The sequence below is a fragment of the Panicum virgatum genome, chromosome 1K, assembly GCF_016808335.1.
Source record: "Panicum virgatum strain AP13 chromosome 1K, P.virgatum_v5, whole genome shotgun sequence".
NCBI lineage: Eukaryota > Viridiplantae > Streptophyta > Magnoliopsida > Poales > Poaceae > Panicum > Panicum virgatum.
In genome coordinates, this window is record NC_053136.1 from 11,729,488 (window position 1) to 11,745,619 (window position 16,132).

The following is a 16,132-nucleotide window of genomic DNA, read 5'->3' on the forward strand; positions in this document are numbered from 1 at the left end:
ATTTCTCAAAAATGGTCGGAAGATGCTCAAATCATTTTCATTTTCACTTCCATATTTTTTTACCATTTTTTTATTTTTTATAATTGTTTTCATTTTTGTTTAGCCTTAAAAGTCAATAATCTCACATATAATCATCAAAATTTGAAAACTACAGTTTTCGTTTTGATCCCTATGGCAGGTGATCCATCATCACCGATGCCACATCAGTGCTCTTAATTTCAATGAATGCTTTGCTGGTGGCCTGATTTCAGTGTGAAGCCCCCGGTGTCTTGATTTCAGTTTTATTATTTTGGTCATCTTTAGTTTCCTCACACGATGAATCTGTACTGTAGACCCAATGCCTTATGAGGGCTATTCAATTTGTCTTGCAAAAACCCCCTACTAACCTCCATAGTAGTATATCTTTAAACCTCTTAACTTCTTTTAGCTCCGTTGTAGTTCATGTTGATTTAGGCCCTATTTGGTTAGGATGTAAAAAAATGTTTGAGGAAAACTTTCCCCCATGTTTGGCAAGATAAATATCATGAAATCTCAAAAAAATGCTACAAGCACACACCTCAGTGTCCCCAACAACCTGAAATTACCACTTTTTGAAAATGAGAGCACTTCTCCTTAATTGCCACTTTTTGATTTGACCCAATTTGAGTGTTTGTTAACACTCTGCCTAGGACTTTTCGGTCTGGATTCAGTTAAAGGTGTATAGTAATTTTCAATAGTAGTATATATCGACAAATTTGTAGTCTTAATATGATCGACTGATCATAATCAATATATATCTTGTGAGAGATTAACCCTTTTTAATCCTATGTCATTTCCCACGATCAAAGAATTAGGACGTTCCATAACCCAGTGCCTAATTTATGTGCACATATACTGGGCTTCTGAATACAAAACATTCATAGGCTTTCGATTTGAATAAATCCATAAAGTGTCTAACAACATTTATCATGTTGATTTGCATTTACTATCTTGGAGGATGTCTCCCCCTATTTCCGCGGATGCTTGTATTAAGCTGAATTCCTAGCTTGTGACCATACTTCTCCCCCTCTTATTTTGATATGGGAGTTGAGTGATAATTTTAAGTGCTTCACTCTTTCTGGTACAATAATTGTAGAAATTTTGATTGATGACACTTTTGATTAGTAAATACATTTGGCAGGCTATTTGCAATGTGTTGCAAATAAAGATATTCTAAACTATTGTTTTAGATATTATTTGTATATATGTGGATATGAGGATCGAATGTAATATTCTTCTATAGTTTACAATTCCTGGCATTCTATATGTGTGGTATTAATCTCTCCCTAATGCCTGGAATTATCCTCAAAATGTGATCAGCATATGGGCTTATGAATAAATGAATTAATCCCTTCTGAGTGATCCAAGATATTTTATGAATGACGGATAAATATCTTATATGGATCCTCAATGCCCATGAATGTATGCTGCGGTGGTGATATCGGTATGTGTAATAAAACCGACACGCAGATGGGAAATATTTGGCTGAGGCCAAGATTCCACGTACTTACTACAACGAGGGGTATCGTTTCGATTGCAGTTATATGAATTTGAGTTAAGTTTACGGTGTGTAAGACCGTATGATGCCAACATGATGTTGACTGCAATTCTCTGATAATGGTCTATCAAGTAAGTTATTCTCTTGGTAAGATATTTGGCTAATCCATTTTGTGAATGTACAAAAATATCCCACATTAATGCTTAGAGCCATAGAATAATAATTGAAGGCTTTTGAGGAGAATTTAGCAGCATTGTTAATCCTGATGGATTTGATTGTGTGTTTCGGATAATATGCTCTTTAATTTGATCATTTGAGCAAATAATCATACTTAGCATGATTTCTTTTGGATAATAATACATACATGACCATCTAGTTGATGCATCAATAAGTACCATGAAGTACCAATTTGGTCCGACTAATGAATGAATGGACCACAAATGTCTCATTGAATGTGTTCAAGGAACTGTAGTGGTTCAACCTTGATCTTAAGATAAGAGGTTCTTAAGATTAATTTTCACATGGCACATGTTGTGCACACAAATATGAAGATTTGGGGAAAACTTTGAAATATTTATGTGGTGACCAATTGAATTGCCGATAATTTTTATGTCATCCATATCCAAGGATGATTAAGGCGATAATGCCATGTCTTGAATATTTCAAGATTCTAAATTATCTTGTACGCAACATTTCTACGAGTTTGATTTATGTGACATACAATCCCGTTGATGTTGAAGGAATTATTTCAAGCATTTGCTTGATATATCCATCATATTTATGATGAATTGATATTCATTATTGTTGTCATTATGTGTTTCCATATGGAAACCATTGTGACGGATATTTTTGTAACTCAATAGGGTACTATTTAAATTGGGGTATGAGTGTATCCTCAATTGTTAATTGTGTATCCATAGGGAAAATTAATGTGGCTTGACCAAAACCAATGATCACAATATCGCAACATGCGATCTTTGTGGAATTTCCTTTACTCTTTGTGAGAGTTTGAAAGTATTTAATTTCCCTAAGTATGAGTGTTAGTAGTACCATGTCCACTAAATGGATTTCTTCATTGATTTGGATTTTTCCTGTAGAATAATCTTTGACAATAAATATTTACAACACAATATAAATATGGCCTGGTAATCAAGTTTCTGGGTATTATGAAGATTAAGTTGTATCTCCAAATATGTCGTTTGAATTGAAATTCCATGACCATATTGTTAGTGCTCAATAAGTTGTTCCACGTTGTGGGATCTCCTGATTATCATGTTCTATAGAACACCTGTATTATGTTCTATGGGAACATCTTTAGAGCAACTGATGTCAATAGATCGAGTAGTGAAGTGAACATCAGCTTATCCCTTTGAATTTGTTTGCCAATGGATTTTTAAATTTAATTCAACCAAATATTGTTGCACTTTTAGTGATATAACAATCACACCTTTGACAAACTTGAGAGTTGTCATATTGAATATTTTTCTGAAAGTGTTTTTGTCTTTGTTAGGACCCTTGTTTTGTGATGATGCTTAATTTTTCCTTGAAATTTAATTTGAATTTCATGCCACCAAATTTTGTTTGGGAATTCTGATCATTATAGTGATTTGATGGTTCTTTGTTATGAGCTCATCATGATTTTTTTTGGCTCGGGGGTAGATCATATATGAAATCAAAATATCTGGCATAGTTGTGCCGATAGTATTGCTGTTGCAATAAATTATTTGGTTGATCATTTCTACATCATCTATAGTTTGATCACAAAACTGAAGTTTGCAACAAATCTTGAGCACTGCAGAATAATATTCTGTGATAGATTTAAAGTTCATAAGGCAAAGTAATGACTACTTGCACCATGTTTCTGGCAAAATGATTGCCCTATGTTTATTATGAGTGCAACTCAAAATTTAAGTGGATTCATTGCTAATATTTTGAGATCCGGCTATACAGGATATCTCAAAAAATAATGTGTTATATTTGGTTGTGTCTGAAATATGGGCTTGTGGATTAGGTTCATTGATGTCATCAATAAAACTCTTTGCTGTTAGCATCATTTTTATATCCGTAGCCCAAGTCAGATAGTTGTGACTATGTGCTGCAAATTCAGTGAAACCCTTATTGACTAGATTAGCCATTTCTCTATATGAAAGATCATGTATAATTTATTGCGGTAAATTTAAAATATATTGTGTGTACTTTTATGCAAAATAATAAAATCAAGATGATTCTTGAATCATAATTTAAGTTATTTTGTTTTGAATAGTGTAACTATTTTTTATAATATTCCTGCGGGAATAAATGACTCGATGGTCATATTTATACAAAATTTAATTGTATAGAATATTTTGGATATACACATTATAGGTAATTATCATAAGATGTAGACCTTTAGTAACGGGCAAGTAACTTGCTGCCTAAAAGCATGATCTCTGGGCAAATAAATTCTTAAAGAATTTATCGCAGCCGATGCCTAAGTCTCCATTACCTTGTGTTTTTCCAAAAATTTAGATTTATATACCTTAATTTAAATTTTGCATATTACTACATAATGTAGAATATAAATAAAGTGCTATATTTGTAATGATACAAATAAATAAATTGCACATAAAGGAATTGTTCTAAATAATATTTGCATAACCAATGTGAAATCTACATATCAAAATGTACAATTACTGCGATAATCGTAGCCTTCATATTACATTGGTGCTAATTTCTAAACTTGATAGTCTAGATAGTTATTTACAATATTTATAAAATTACATGATATTCGGAGGAATAAAAAGAACAATCTAGAGCCTTAATAAAATTTATAGCACTTAATATGCTAAAATATGTAGATAGATTAAATTGTGGGGGCTTTTTATATAAATATTCTACTGATGTAGAATAGTAAGTGCCAAATTAAAATATATCAAGAAATAATGGCACATGGTTAGATTGTTCGAGAAAATATGCACAAGGATCTGATGAACATAAAATGTTCAATAATAATAAATCTAGCGTCAATACAATCTAAGATGTAAAAATATATAAGCCTGAGGGCCTTTTGTAAAAATTGTATAGGCAAGAGATGGGCTCGGCTTGGCTGTTGGCCCTGATTGCCTTCTAGCTAGCCTGATGCGGCCGGTTCGTTAGTGGCCCAATCGGCCTGGCTTGGAATGGATCAAGGCAGGAAAGGGGTGCGGTAGGGAAAAATCCCTGGAACCGCCGCCGCCTCCTTTGGGGCGCCGCCCCTTCACCCGATCCGCCGCCTCTGATGGTCGCCGCCGCTTGGGGGCCGCAACTGCCGGCCCTGGATTCCGCCGGCGCCGTGCGCGGCTGGCGCCGCCGCCGACCCCCGACGTGCGTTGCCGGTGCGCGTGGCCGTGAACGCCGCCTTGCGCCGGATGGCTCCACCGCCGCGCGGGCCTTGCGCCGCTGGCGCTGCCGCAGGCTGTGCCCAGCGCCGCCGTGCGCGGTGCGCCGGTTGATGCCAGCCGCCGGCCTTGGCCGGCGCTTCAAGGTTGGAGGAGAGCCCCAGGGCGGCGGGCCGTGGCCGCCTGGTCGAGGAGGTCCTCGGTGGTGATGCGGGCGCCGGCGAGGCCGTCGCCGATGCCTTGTGCGGTGTGCGCGCCGGCGAAGCCGTCGCTGATGCCGCTGGTTGTAGTTTTAGGCCTCCTGGCCTCTTTCTTTTGCTTGTGTTTCCAGCGAGATGTTGAAGAATTTCATTTCGGCGAGTTCTTGTTTTCGGCCTCCGTTCTGTTCTTACCAGGAACTCGGCGAGTTCTTGTTTTCTGTTCTCGGCGAGTTGTGCCAAGGGAGCGAGAGGCCGTTCGGCCTCTGGAATTCGGCGACTTGCGCTCAGTAGAGAGTCTAACGTGACTGATAACGTGTTGTGAGTGAAAATTGAAAGAGGGAAATGGATTGAACAACTGATTCCATTGATGGAGATTCTGGTTTATATACAAGCCAAGGGGTAAGGGTGCCCGAAGGGACATACCCCTTCGGATTGACCCTTTCATGTAATGTAACTGCTATTGATGTATTAACCTATTAAGTAATTAACTAATTACAATAATTGATCACTAATTTTATTTTCTTCGTAACAAAATTCATAGCTCACCACAGCCGATAATTACTACCCACCAGGGCTCATCAATGCAATTAAAAAATATACATCCCGTAATATTTTGGCCTACATTTTACCGTCCAGGAAGCAGCTTATTACGGTGCACCACATGACTGTTCAAATCTCGGGACGCACATTATATGCATTCATTTGGCATCTAAATGTACGCCCAGCTATGTTCGAAATTGGATAAAAGATCCAACATGAGATCCACCCGCATTTACCGGCAGACTTTTATTAACAGCAATCGTATCGCGTGCATTAGTGGTCTTGGTTGATTTTTTTGATTTTCGAACAAACAGGCATGTCAAAGTAGGTACACATGTCAGCTGGTGGTTGCATTCTTCACGGTGGGTAGTAAAAACATCGAGTGTGCTGGATGACCAGCAACCACAAGCAGCCACACAAATCACGGCACCGCAAACAACATATTAATGAGATCGGACTATGGTTGTCCCAGCGCCCTACCTAACTTTCACTATACATAGGAGTATGCAGTGCGTCTATGGAGCACTGTCACCCACACACAATCAGCTTGCAAGAACATCAGACCCATGGCGGATCGTATAAGATCGACATCATGCAGTTCAGCGCTGCATGCGATGAGTACTTTGTTAGGGACTAGCTCCATACCCACCAGATGTCAAGACGCTCCAGGACCTCAATGCCTTCCTTCGATACAAGTCTCTATGCCTCATCGACAGTGAGGAAAATGATCCCACTGATGTGGACACCAACTCATTCGTGGGGCAACTACAACAGATTAGCTATGTTTATTTATGCTTACTTTCTTACTATATACCGATGGCCTACAACAAACAAAACTTTTTTGTTTCCATCGTCTCCTGTTTTGTGCGGCAGGGGGGCGAGGAGGCGGATGACCACGACGAGGCCACCAGCAATATGAATTGAGCGCGGGCAACGAGAGCAGCAACATGAGCTGTTGGGATAACATTCGCAAGTTTTACGGTTCTTGTGGATCGCACCGTCTGTGCAGCTACATCTTAGTCTGTGCAACTACATCTCAGTGCCCTCTACAGGAGATTGAAGCATGATTCTTAAGGCAGAAAGCAATAGCGTATACTTTTTTTGTGCAAGATCTGAAACCAAGTCCCAATTGCTTTTGGTTTTGGGAGCCGATTGATACAATTATTGTATGTTTACAATTAATCTCCAATTTTGATAGACTACAATTCTGAACTTTTTTACTTCACGTGGACAGATGGGAAGTTGTTATGCTATATATGAGTACCATGCCTAGAAGTAATTTTAAATGTTCAGAGAAGTAATGCACATATTAGAGTAGTAACTTTCAGTCCTATTGGATCCATTCCATTGTTGTAGTCTAACCAGACTAATTTTAAATGTTCTGGGCAATTCACATCTTGTCGTGTCCACAAGTAACCAGACTGAATATTACTCATTGGAGATATAGAAGTAATTTAATCTGCGTATATGGAGATACCTAGAAATAATTTGTTCATTGTATAAATATTACTTGTCAGTATATCTAATATTACTCCCTTAGAAAACAAAAAGGAATACATACTCGTTTTGCATAGAAAATTACTCCATCATTTACTAATTACTTATTTTTCGATGACTAATTACGCTCTCCTATGTCTATATAGTTCTTTCACTTTACAAAATAAAATCGAGTTAGATTGATTTACTCCATGTCTAACTACTTCTTTATTCTATGAATAATTACTCTAGACAACTTTTGCAAACTTACTCCCTTGCTTCCCCATGACTAAGTTTTGCAAATCACTCAGTATTTTGCTCCATAACTAATTACCCCCAGAGGCATTCTGTGTATGCCGTCTTGGTGCCAGATTTGCCAGTGAGGTGAAAGACAAACTGACCATTAAAATTGTCTCGTTGGTAGCCGAGGAATCAATTTTACTATTGCAGACATCAACACATTAGACTTTTACTGTTGCACATATGTAGCGTTATTTGTATCTCCCTCATGTATCATGAAGTACATCCTAGAATCATGTTTGCGCGTTGCATGCATGCAGGGTTAATGTCTCTCCCAAAATCTCGTCCACACAACCCATGGACATATAAGCCTTAAGTGCGCCCGGAATCCATCTCTTTCTCCAAAATTTCATTAACTGCAATGAACCTCCATGGAGGTCGCACATGCTGCATGCAAAGAAAAAAAATTCATGCATGCATCATTGTGGTTTAACTGGTCATCAGCGGTAATAATCATGCCTATCCACTTCACATCAACAGTGAGATGACAAACGTCATGACAACCTGGCATTAAAATGAGCATTAAACTAGATTCATAACTAGGATGCTGCGTAATTTTACTACCCGTGATGAAAACGGAGTAAAAAAGGCATCTAGAGGGCTCGTTGAGCTTTAGCCAAAAGCTTTAGTGCACGCTGAATGTTACTCATTGGAATTTATTTTTACGATCGTGGGATGGGTTTGCTGATGATAGGACCTCCACAGAGCTTCAGGAACCAGACTGCTCTCAATTTTACGGCTGCGAAACAAAAAAATGTGAATTTTATGGTTGGAGGCTTACTAGGTCTCCGGCTGGAAGTGTTGATCAATTCAAAAACGGGTTGAGTAGACCAAGGCAATTCAAAAACGGGTGAGAGAGATAATTTTATACCCCTACATCAAAGTGATTTATTGTGCGAATTGGGCGTGAATCATATTAGTTGGATCAATTTAAAGTCAATCTAGACACCACCATCGAATTTAAAGAGCAATTTATCACTGGGTATGGTGTCAGACTTGTGGCAACAACTTTTACTCCCCCGCACCAGTAGTGGAGTAATTTTACCTTGCCGGAGAGGCGGCGCTCCGCCGTGGGATTGAACACCCCAGATGTTGAATAGACCATATATATATATATATATATATATATATATAAATTTCTTTCTACACTCGCTTGTAGTTATTTCTACATGTGTATCTCATGATACATGACGTATTTGATTCAACGAAGAATATGTACGTAGAGTATGATTTATGATAATATATATTGGGTATGTGACCATACATATAATATATGGACATATTTATTTTATATACTAATATTAAGATATAATCATAGTATATTTAAAAATAGAGCTGTTTTTGAAATTTTTCATGTATATACCTTTGAAGTATCTTAAAATAAATATATGAACATACTCAAAGTGATAAATAAGTATGCGGACATACACACGATGGTGTATTGATGATGAGAGTAGCTACACCCGAGCAAATGCAAGCGTGTATAAAATGCAATCATGCATATAAATGCGGGCTTCTTGCATCGTGGACAGAGACACTCCTGGACATCCAGTTTATTTGCCCCAGCCGTGGTAGGTGGGCTTTGGGGCTGCCACCATTAGCTGAATTAATTAAAACTCACGTGATTGCAATAATGCAGAGACGAGACCGCAGTTGTCTGAGATGCTGTTTGGATGATAGACTAAAATTTAGATCCGAAGTTTAGTTCATTAGGTGATCCAAATGAGAGAACTAATTGGACTAAAGTTTAGTTTCATCCAACTAAACTTCATGCCATAATCCATAGAATCCACCTTATTTGGACCAAAAGGTTTAGTTCCATCTATTTTTGTACTTTAAATAATTTTCTGTTTAAAGTTTAGTCTATGGATCCGAACAGCGGAATATGCATGGACTAAAGTTTAGTTACCTAATATTATGCTTATATACCCATCTAAAATTTAATCCAGACTAAACTCTAAAGTTTAGTCTTATCCGATCCAAACAAGACAAGATCATGTTTGGATTCAAGTATTAATAGGTGAAAGCTAAACTTTAGCACTAGTTTATTCAAACAGAAATACTACTGAAGTGGGCTAAACTTTAATATGTGTATAAGTACTAATATGTGTTAAAATTTAGCACTTAGCTCATCGATCAAACAAGCCCTAAAAGCTGTAGCTACCGTGCGCACGAACCGCATTCAATGATGATGCACCAAACCCTGCGCACACGAGGTGCACGAGACAGTGAGACCTGACCCGGAGGTTTCTGCTTAATATATTAATATATTGATGCACAGTTCTCCGCGTTCGAGAAAAAAAAAGAGACCTGACCCGGAGGCAGCTAGCTGAGGGGTGTGTGTTTTGGAACAGAGTCTTCAAAAAAGTCCCAGGGATTTTTTAGTATTTAGAAATATTAAATAAATGTTAATTATAAAACTAACTGTAGAACCCTGGGGCTAAACTGCGAGACGAATCTAATGAGGTATCTTAATCCATGATTAGCGAATGATTACTGTAGCACCACTGTAGCAAATTATGAATTAATTAGGCTCATTAGATTCGTCTGGCGAAAAAGCACTCAGCTTTCAAAAAAACATTTATAAACAGATTTTATTTAATACTATAAAATAGTAAGATTTCTTTTGATGTGATGAACTTCCGAAAAAAGCTGGGATGCAAACAGGGCCTGAGGCTGCTGGACTCAGACTCACGGTCAGCTTGAATTCATGACCAACGGATGATGACTCTTTAATGTTCCTCATCGGCGTTCCGCTGAAGTGCTAAACGCATTCAGGTGCGACGTTGAAATTACTACAATATTTCACTGCCGTTCCTTGTGTTCGAGTAAAAACGCAGGAATTTTGCTCCCGTTTGATTCATTCATTCAGTGCGTCTGGCATTCTAGAGGGGGACCTTAATTGCTAGCAATATTCATGGCATGTCTCTACATGGGGTACTCAGATCCAGGGTTTCATTTACCGATCAGACCGGCCAAACTGTCGGGGTCCGGTACCAGTATATCGGTCCGGTTTGGCCGGAAACCGGTCGGTACCGGTCGAATTAAAATTTGAATTCAAAAAACTCAGTTCAACCGGTTCGTACCGGTATACCGGCCAGTTAGACCGGTTTGAATTCAAATCCAAATTTAAAATCGCATGTGTAACCGGTTTGGAACGGTATACCGGCCGGTTTGACCAGTTTACCAAGTGGGGCTTAATGGGCCGTCTCATTTTTTTTTCTTTTCTTTTTTGGTTTAACTTTAAATGTCCGAAAAGTATGTTAAACGAACAAATTTTTGAGAAAATTTGACACCATTAGATTCGTCGCACCTTGAAGTATTTTTAAGAATTTTTTATTTTTTTGAATTCAAATTTGAATTTTGAATTTGGGCCGGTTTGGTACCTGCCCAAACCAGAACCGGACCGGTTCCCACCGGTTTTGTAAACCCTGCTGAGCTGAGATCTTGTGAATTGTTTTCTCCGTTGGGACATCGGGCAGAGATACAGATACTGAGGGCAGTCTCAATGCAGACTCCACTCATAGAGTCTAAGTCTCAAAGACTCCATCACAAGAAACTATACTTCCTAATGCAAAGTGTGTTACTTTGGTTTATATGGCCCATTTGTCTCTCTCACATTTATTCTTGATTTGCGTGAAGACTTGGAGTCTAAATAAGACTTGGAGTCTTGATTTTTTTCCGTCTCTCTTCCATAAATATACTGTCACATCAGCAAAACACAATAAATAGAAGGTTTAGACTTCATGATAAAATCTGGGTTGGGACTGCCCTGAACGCGCTGATGCTCAGATCACAACTTGTCTTTGTGTTGACCCCGTGTTCCTCGTGCTGCAGAAGCCGAGATGGAGACAACCGGGTTGCCAGGGCGTGGGCGCGCGTCTTTATTTTCGACCACGCCGCGTACCAACCTCGCCGTCGCCGTGCTACTACTACCCCTCCGCCGGCTCAGTAGAAAAGCCCCCCCTCGCCCATTCCTTCCCATCAGCCCCGGCCGTTTGCCACTCTGCATTGCTCCCTCAGGTGAGGCGCCTGACCTCCTCTCTTCCTCCCGCTCTCGTCTCTGCATCCGGGCACTGCACGCTAGGTGCTCGCTTATTTGTGCAGCCCGGCCGGAACGGCGCCGTTTCTATTTAGAATGACTGTGTCTGTTTACTCTGTTTAATTTCAATAGTTTGTGTCTTCTCCGTAATATAAAGATACGCAGCTGTCCTGTGTGTTCGAGAATATTTTTTTTTCAATAGCTTATCTGAGTTTTTGTAGAACGACAGGCAAAGCCCTGCTTCATTCATTAATGAGGCAAATTGTATCTGGAGTTCTTATGTGATACATTTGCAGCTCCCAATTTCCGATGGTACATACAACATCGGTGATGGAAATCTTAGCAAGTAGTTATCTTCCAGAAGTGCGAGAATCATCTTATGTTCCTCTACCTGAATTGATTCATATCTACAATACTTGGTTCATTCTTCATTCATGTTAACAATTTTTTTTATGCTGAAATCATGTTAACAAATCCAATACTGTCTAATTACATTGTTGCTTTCATGGTAGGATTTCGAAAGCACAAACACGGAGGACATGGCGACACTGTACAAACCTAAGAACATCCTCATCACTGGGGCTGCTGGGTTTATTGCCTCCCATGTCGCTACCCGCATCGTGAAGAAGTACCCTGACTACAAGATCGTCGTCCTCGACAAGCTTGACTACTGCTCCAACCTGAAGAACCTGCTCTCCGTGAGCTCGTCGCCAAACTTCAAGTTTGTCAAGGGCGACATCGCGAGCGCCGACCTTGTCAACTTCATCCTCGTCACAGAGAACATTGACACTGTGATGCACTTTGCAGCCCAGACACACGTCGACAATTCCTTTGGGAACTCCTTCGAGTTCACCAAGAACAATATTTATGGTACACATGTCCTTCTTGAGGCCTGCCGGCAGATCACCGGTCAGATCAAGAGGTTCATCCATGTCAGCACTGATGAGGTTTATGGAGAGACAGATGAGGATGCAGTTGTTGGCAACCATGAGATGTCACAGCTGCTCCCCACAAACCCCTATGCAGCCACCAAAGCCGGAGCAGAGATGCTTGTCATGGCCTATGGGAGATCCTATGGTCTTCCAGTCATCACTACTCGGGGAAACAATGTCTATGGCCCTAACCAATTCCCGGAGAAGCTCATCCCAAAGTTCATTCTCTTGGCCATGAGAGGGCAACCCCTTCCAATCCATGGTGATGGATCCAATGTCCGGAGCTACCTCTATTGTGAGGATGTCGCCGAGGCATTTGAGGTCATTCTTCATCGTGGAGAGGTTGGACATGTTTATAACATTGGGACAAAGAAAGAGAGGACGGTCATGAATGTGGCAAAAGATATATGCAAGCTTTTCAATCTGGAAGCCGACAAAGCTATCAAGTTTGTTGACAACAGGCCTTTCAATGATCAGAGGTACTTCCTCAACAATGAGAAGCTCATGAGCCTTGGATGGTCCGAGCGCACTCACTGGGAGGAGGGCCTGAGGAAGACAATGGAATGGTATGTGTCTAATTCCGACTACTGGGGTGATGTTTCTGGGGCATTGTTGCCTCATCCAAAGGCAATGGTGATGCCTGGAGGGTATGAGGGCTCTAAGGAGATTAAAGGAATGCTTGCTCAATTTAATAACATTCAGACAAAGGTAGCTCCAACATCAGATAGTGTTCTGGAAACACATCCCTTCAAATTCTTGATATATGGTCGGACTGGATGGATTGGTGGACTTCTTGGAAAAATATGTGAGAAGCAGGGAATCCCATATGAATATGGAAAAGGTCGCTTGCAAGAGCGTTCTTCACTCATCCTAGACATCCAAACGATTAAGCCAACACATGTCTTCAATGCTGCTGGTGTTACTGGCAGACCCAATGTTGACTGGTGTGAATCTCACAAGCCAGAAACCATCCGTACCAATGTTGTTGGTACCTTGACTCTAGCTGATGTGTGTAGGGAGCATGGCTTATTGATGATAAACTATGCCACAGGGTGCATATTCGAATATGATGCACAACATCCTGAAGGATCAGGTATCGGCTTCAAAGAGGAGGACACACCAAATTTTACTGGTTCATTTTACTCGAAGACCAAGGCAATGGTAAGCTGGCAAAATGCTCAGTGCCCTTATAATGATAGGTTTTTCTCTGTTCAATATTTTTAACATGAGTTTTGTCTTAAATCTAAAGTTGGTATTTTCATGTGTATATGGTGAAAGAAACATGTGGTTATTTTCTCTCTGGAAAGTGCAGGTCGAAGAGCTACTGAAGGAATATGAGAATGTCTGCACCCTGCGTGTCCGGATGCCCATATCTTCTGACCTTAGCAACCCCCGGAATTTCGTGACAAAGATCAGCCGTTACGACAAGGTGGTGAACATCCCAAACAGCATGACAATACTGGATGAGCTCCTGCCGATCTCAATCGAGATGGCCAAGAGGAACCTGCGGGGCATCTATAATTTCACCAACCCTGGCGTCGTCAGCCACAACGAGGTCCTGGAGATGTACAAGCAGTACATTGACCCTAGCTTCAAGTGGACAAACTTCACCCTCGAGGAGCAGGCCAAGGTCATCGTCGCGCCCCGGAGCAACAACGAGTTAGACACCACCAAGCTGGAGCAGGAGTTCCCCGAGTTGCTGTCGATCAAAGACTCGTTGATCAAGTACGTCTTCGAGCCAAACAGGAAGGTGCCAGCAAACTGAAGGCCAGCAGAGCCGATACAACAGAAAATGCAGCAGCCATTATTAGCTTGTAGCGCATCCATTCGTCGTGAACGGTTCATCAGAATTTGTACTTGTTATACTCGGCAGCATATCTCCGCTATAGTTTGATTCAGAGCTGCTTTGTAGTTTTTGGCAACATGGCGATTCCCCAATTTGCTGCAGAGACCATATGTACTACTTGCTGAGTTCAAATGTTCAGTATGTGTATTTGGTTTCAATTCACTGCTGACATATGTATTTGGCAACCTGTTCTATCATGAATAATTCTCTAATATTCAACCTTCTGGCTCCTATTTATTTAAAAGGTAGCCGCTAGTAATCTGATTCGATCAAACCAAAGAAGAAAATCCTAAATTTTAGCAAGTTGTGACATCCCAAAAAATGCACCAAAATAAAACACGCACTAATTATAATTTTCGAAATCTTTCATCATTGAGCTCAATCCTTTCCTGACCAAGAATCGTTTTCCGCCTGATCTCCCGATGTCCAATCACTGTCGCGGCCCACTCTTTTCCTGTGCCGTGCGTCACGAACCACCGACCGCCGCGCCACGCACGACCATTCGCCGCGGTTGGCGCCGACGCGTCTCTCCTTTTCCTCTCTCACCCCTCCTTTTCTTTTTATTTTTCTTTTCCCCATTTTTCCATTTTCTTTTTTTCTTTTCTTTTCCTCTCTCCTTCTTCCTCTCTCCCCTTCCTCCCCTGCCACGCACGCCGGCCGGCCCCTTCCCTTCCCGCGCGCTGCCGAGCAGCCCCGCGCCCCGGCCGCCAACCCCGCCCGCGCACACCCCCTGCTCTGCGTCGCCTGGCCGCGCGCACCCGCCGCACCAAGGCCGCCGCTGGCGCTCTGCCCCGGCCCCGCGCACGCCACCGCCGCCGCCCGCGCCCACGCCACTGCCCCCCTGCCCCACCGCGCACACACGCACGCGTGCCCTGCTGAGCCCACGTGCGCGCCGCGCGCCGCTCGTCGCTGCCGCTCTGCTACACGGCTCGCCAGCCCCCACGCACGCGCACGAACCGCCGTGCCGGTCCACGCGCATGCGGGGCGTGTGCCCGGAACGCCGCCGTGCCGCTCGTCGCTGCGCGACGCGTCGCGTCGCCGGCCCCGCCGAGCCGCCCGCCGAGCGATCTGTGCGCCGCCGCCTGTGCCGCCTCGACGCGGGGGCGCGAGCCGAGGCCGACGTCGGCCACAGCAGCACCCACGTGCCCGGAACGCCGCACGCCGCTTCGCGACAACACAACGCGGCCGCCCGCCATTAATCCCGCCCGCACCGTTCGCCGGCCGACCTCCCCGTCGCGACCTCCCCCCACCGACCTATGGCACCTATAAAAGGGCACCCAGCGTAGCTCGCCATCCCCACAACCCTGCCCCCCAGCCATAGTTCCCCCTTCCTAGCCGCAGAGCCGCCGCCGCAGTCCCCTTCTCCCGCCGCCGTCTGTTCCCGTCGAGCCACCTCTGCGCGTCACCCCAGCCCGAGGTGAGGCCGGGAACCACTCCCGCGCACCCCCCTTTCCCTTTTCCCCCTTGTTCCTGGGCGCCGCCATGGCCCGGAGCGGCCGGATTGGCCGCCGCTGACGCCCTACGGGCGCCTCCCCTGTTTCCCGTGGAGGGAGGAGGAAGAAAGGGGCATATTTGCCCATAGCCCCCTCTCCTTCCCTCTATTTATTAAAGAATCCCTCCACCCTTTGGCTTTTATGCAAAAATATCCCTGCACTTTATGATATTCACAAACAAACCCCTCCACTATGCAACATATTTATAAATAAGCCCCTGACCCTTTTTTTAGAATGACCCAAATAGTTTCTAAAATACAGACCAAGCCCCTGCCTCCTTAAATATAATTACAAATAGGCCCCTGGACTCTGATTTAACCTCTAAACCTTTATATAACCTATTATTTCATGCGCCAAATGACCTCGGATCTACCTAAAACTTTACCACGCCTCTCATGACATAATTTTGTCCATGCCATTAGGAAACCGCC

At 42.4% G+C, this 16,132-nt stretch overlaps 1 protein-coding gene across 1 annotated transcript; it reads left to right on the top strand.

The window, feature by feature from the left end:
- Positions 1-11,255: 11,255 nt before the first annotated feature.
- LOC120695092 (trifunctional UDP-glucose 4,6-dehydratase/UDP-4-keto-6-deoxy-D-glucose 3,5-epimerase/UDP-4-keto-L-rhamnose-reductase RHM1-like) lies at positions 11,256-14,428 on the top strand. The gene is made up of 3 exons (XM_039978410.1): positions 11,256-11,411; positions 11,943-13,523; positions 13,675-14,428. Exons 2-3 carry the CDS (start codon positions 11,970-11,972, stop codon positions 14,125-14,127), a joined length of 2,007 nt encoding a protein of 668 aa, XP_039834344.1. The 5' UTR covers positions 11,256-11,411; positions 11,943-11,969; the 3' UTR covers positions 14,128-14,428.
- The last annotated feature ends 1,704 nt before the right edge of the window (positions 14,429-16,132 follow it).